This window comes from Momordica charantia, assembly GCF_013281855.1.
Source record: "Momordica charantia cultivar OHB3-1 chromosome 2 unlocalized genomic scaffold, Mcharantia_2.0 BLBB01000002.1, whole genome shotgun sequence".
NCBI classification, from domain to species: domain Eukaryota; kingdom Viridiplantae; phylum Streptophyta; class Magnoliopsida; order Cucurbitales; family Cucurbitaceae; genus Momordica; species Momordica charantia.
Genome location: NW_028275160.1, coordinates 17,258,225 through 17,260,272, shown reverse-complemented (window position 1 = coordinate 17,260,272; position 2,048 = coordinate 17,258,225). Strand labels below are relative to the sequence as shown.

At 46.9% G+C, this 2,048-nt stretch overlaps 1 protein-coding gene across 1 annotated transcript; it reads left to right on the top strand.

The window, feature by feature from the left end:
• Nucleotides 1-250: 250 nt before the first annotated feature.
• LOC111022005 (uncharacterized) lies at nt 251-901 on the top strand. The gene is made up of 2 exons (XM_022299152.1): nt 251-383; nt 462-901. Exons 1-2 carry the CDS (start codon nt 251-253, stop codon nt 899-901), a joined length of 573 nt encoding a protein of 190 aa, XP_022154844.1.
• The last annotated feature ends 1,147 nt before the right edge of the window (nt 902-2,048 follow it).

Here is a 2,048-nt window from a genome sequence, read left to right as displayed (position 1 = left end):
TAATTATGGATAAGGATGTCTCTAACAAGGCCCAACCTCTGTTAGAAGTCAGTTCGTCTTTAGGTGTAAAAAGGAAAGCCCCCCTGACTTATGTCGACCAGGCATTTAGAGCACCCCAGCGCCAGGCTCAGCAAAAGGGCATGCGGCCCGTGTGCCCTTCTGCCAGAAAAGACATGTGGGGCAGTGTTGGACTGAAAATAAGCGCTGTTTCAGGTGCGGGAGAGAAGGGCATTTTACAAGGGAGTGTCCCATGTCAACCGCGAATACCCAGAGGCTAGGCCAGAGGGCTCCCTCAACAATTTTGACGCAGGGAGGTAACAAGAGGGCTCGTGTCTTCGCACTTACCCGCAAGGAAGCGGCGGATGCCGAAACCATTGTCACAGGTATTTCTTTCTCACTCTGGGTTTTTTTTTGGGTATTGCGTGCGGGGTCTATGTCTTTACATTTGCATTATCTTCCAGGTAGGGTCTTAGTCCATAATGTGCCTACTTATGCATTGTTTGATTCTAGGTCAAGTCACACTTTTATTTCCACTGCGTTTGTTCGTCAGGCAACCCTCAAAATAGAGCTGTTAGGGATTTTGTTGTCAGTTTCTACGCCATCAGGAACAGTTATGATTGCTAGTCAAATGGTGAGAGCAGACAAGTTATCCTTTGACAATCAGACCCTAAAGGCAAGATTGATCCAGCTGGACATACGGGATTTTGACGTCATATTGGGCATGGATTGGCTAGCTACCAACCAAGCCAACATTAACTGCCCAAGGAGGGAAGTCTCCTTCCAACTACCTTCGGGTCGGAGCTTTACGTTTAAAGGAGTTACGGGTGGAGTTCCAAAGGCAGTTTCGACATTGAAGGCAAGGCGTCGCCTGGGGTTATTTGGCCAGTGTCGTCGACACTAGTAAGATTCCACCCAGTATCGACTCCGTCCACGTGGTCAAAGAGTTCCCAGACGTGTTCCTTGAAGACCTCCCGGGGCTACCCCCTGTCCGTGAACTGGACTTTTGCATCGACTTATTACCCGGGACAACCCCCATTTTAAAGGCAACGTACCGCATGGCTCCAGCGGAATTTAAGGAGCTTAAGGCACAACTAGAAGAGCTCTTAGACAAGGGCTTCATTCGCCCAAGTGTGTCTCATTGGGGTGCTCCAGTGCTTTTTTATGAAAAAGAAAGATGGATCTATGCGACTTTGTGTTGACTACCCAGAATTGAACAAGGTGACAACAAAGAATAGGTACCCCTTCCTCGCATCGATGACCTCTTTCACCAACTAAAAGGAGCAAGAGTGTTCTCGAAGATAGACCTGCAATTGGGGTACCACCAGTTGAGAATTAAGGACGCCGACATACCAAAGACAGCCTTCAAGACCAGGTATGGGCATTTTGAGTTTACCATGATGTCTTTTGGACTCACCAATGCCCCTGCGGCATTCATGGATCTCATGAATCGGGTTGTTAAGGAATTTTTGAACCTATTTGTGATTGTGTTTATCGACGACATCTTAATTTACTCCAAGACAGCAGAACAGCATGAAGGACATCTGCGACAGGTCCTTATCGCCTTGAGGGGGAACAGCCTGTATGCGAAGTTCTCAAAATACGAGTTTTGGTTGGATAAGGTGGCCTTCCTTGGCCACATAGTCACCAAGGAGGGTATTGCCGTGGACCCGGCCAAAGTAGAAGCGGTCAGTGGTTGGCCAAGACCTCGTACAGTGACCGAAATCTGCAGTTTTCTCGGACTAGCCGGCTATTATAGAAGGTTCGTCCAAGATTTCTCCCGATTGGCGGCGCCTTTGACTAAGATTGTAACGCCCCGCGTTACTCAGGTTAGTTTACCCTCGAGTCTCGGGGCCTCCTTTCTTAGAAATTTCTTTTTATTTAATTTAATTGTTCCATTTCATTTTATTCCAAGCTGCTGTGGTAATTGTTATGAGTGTTGACGTGTACTTACGTATCTAATTATTGTGGAAATTGTTTTCTCTACAATTGTTCTTGTTTGTTGGGCCCAAATTAAGTATCTAGGTAAGTGGGCCTTCCTTGTTTTAAAA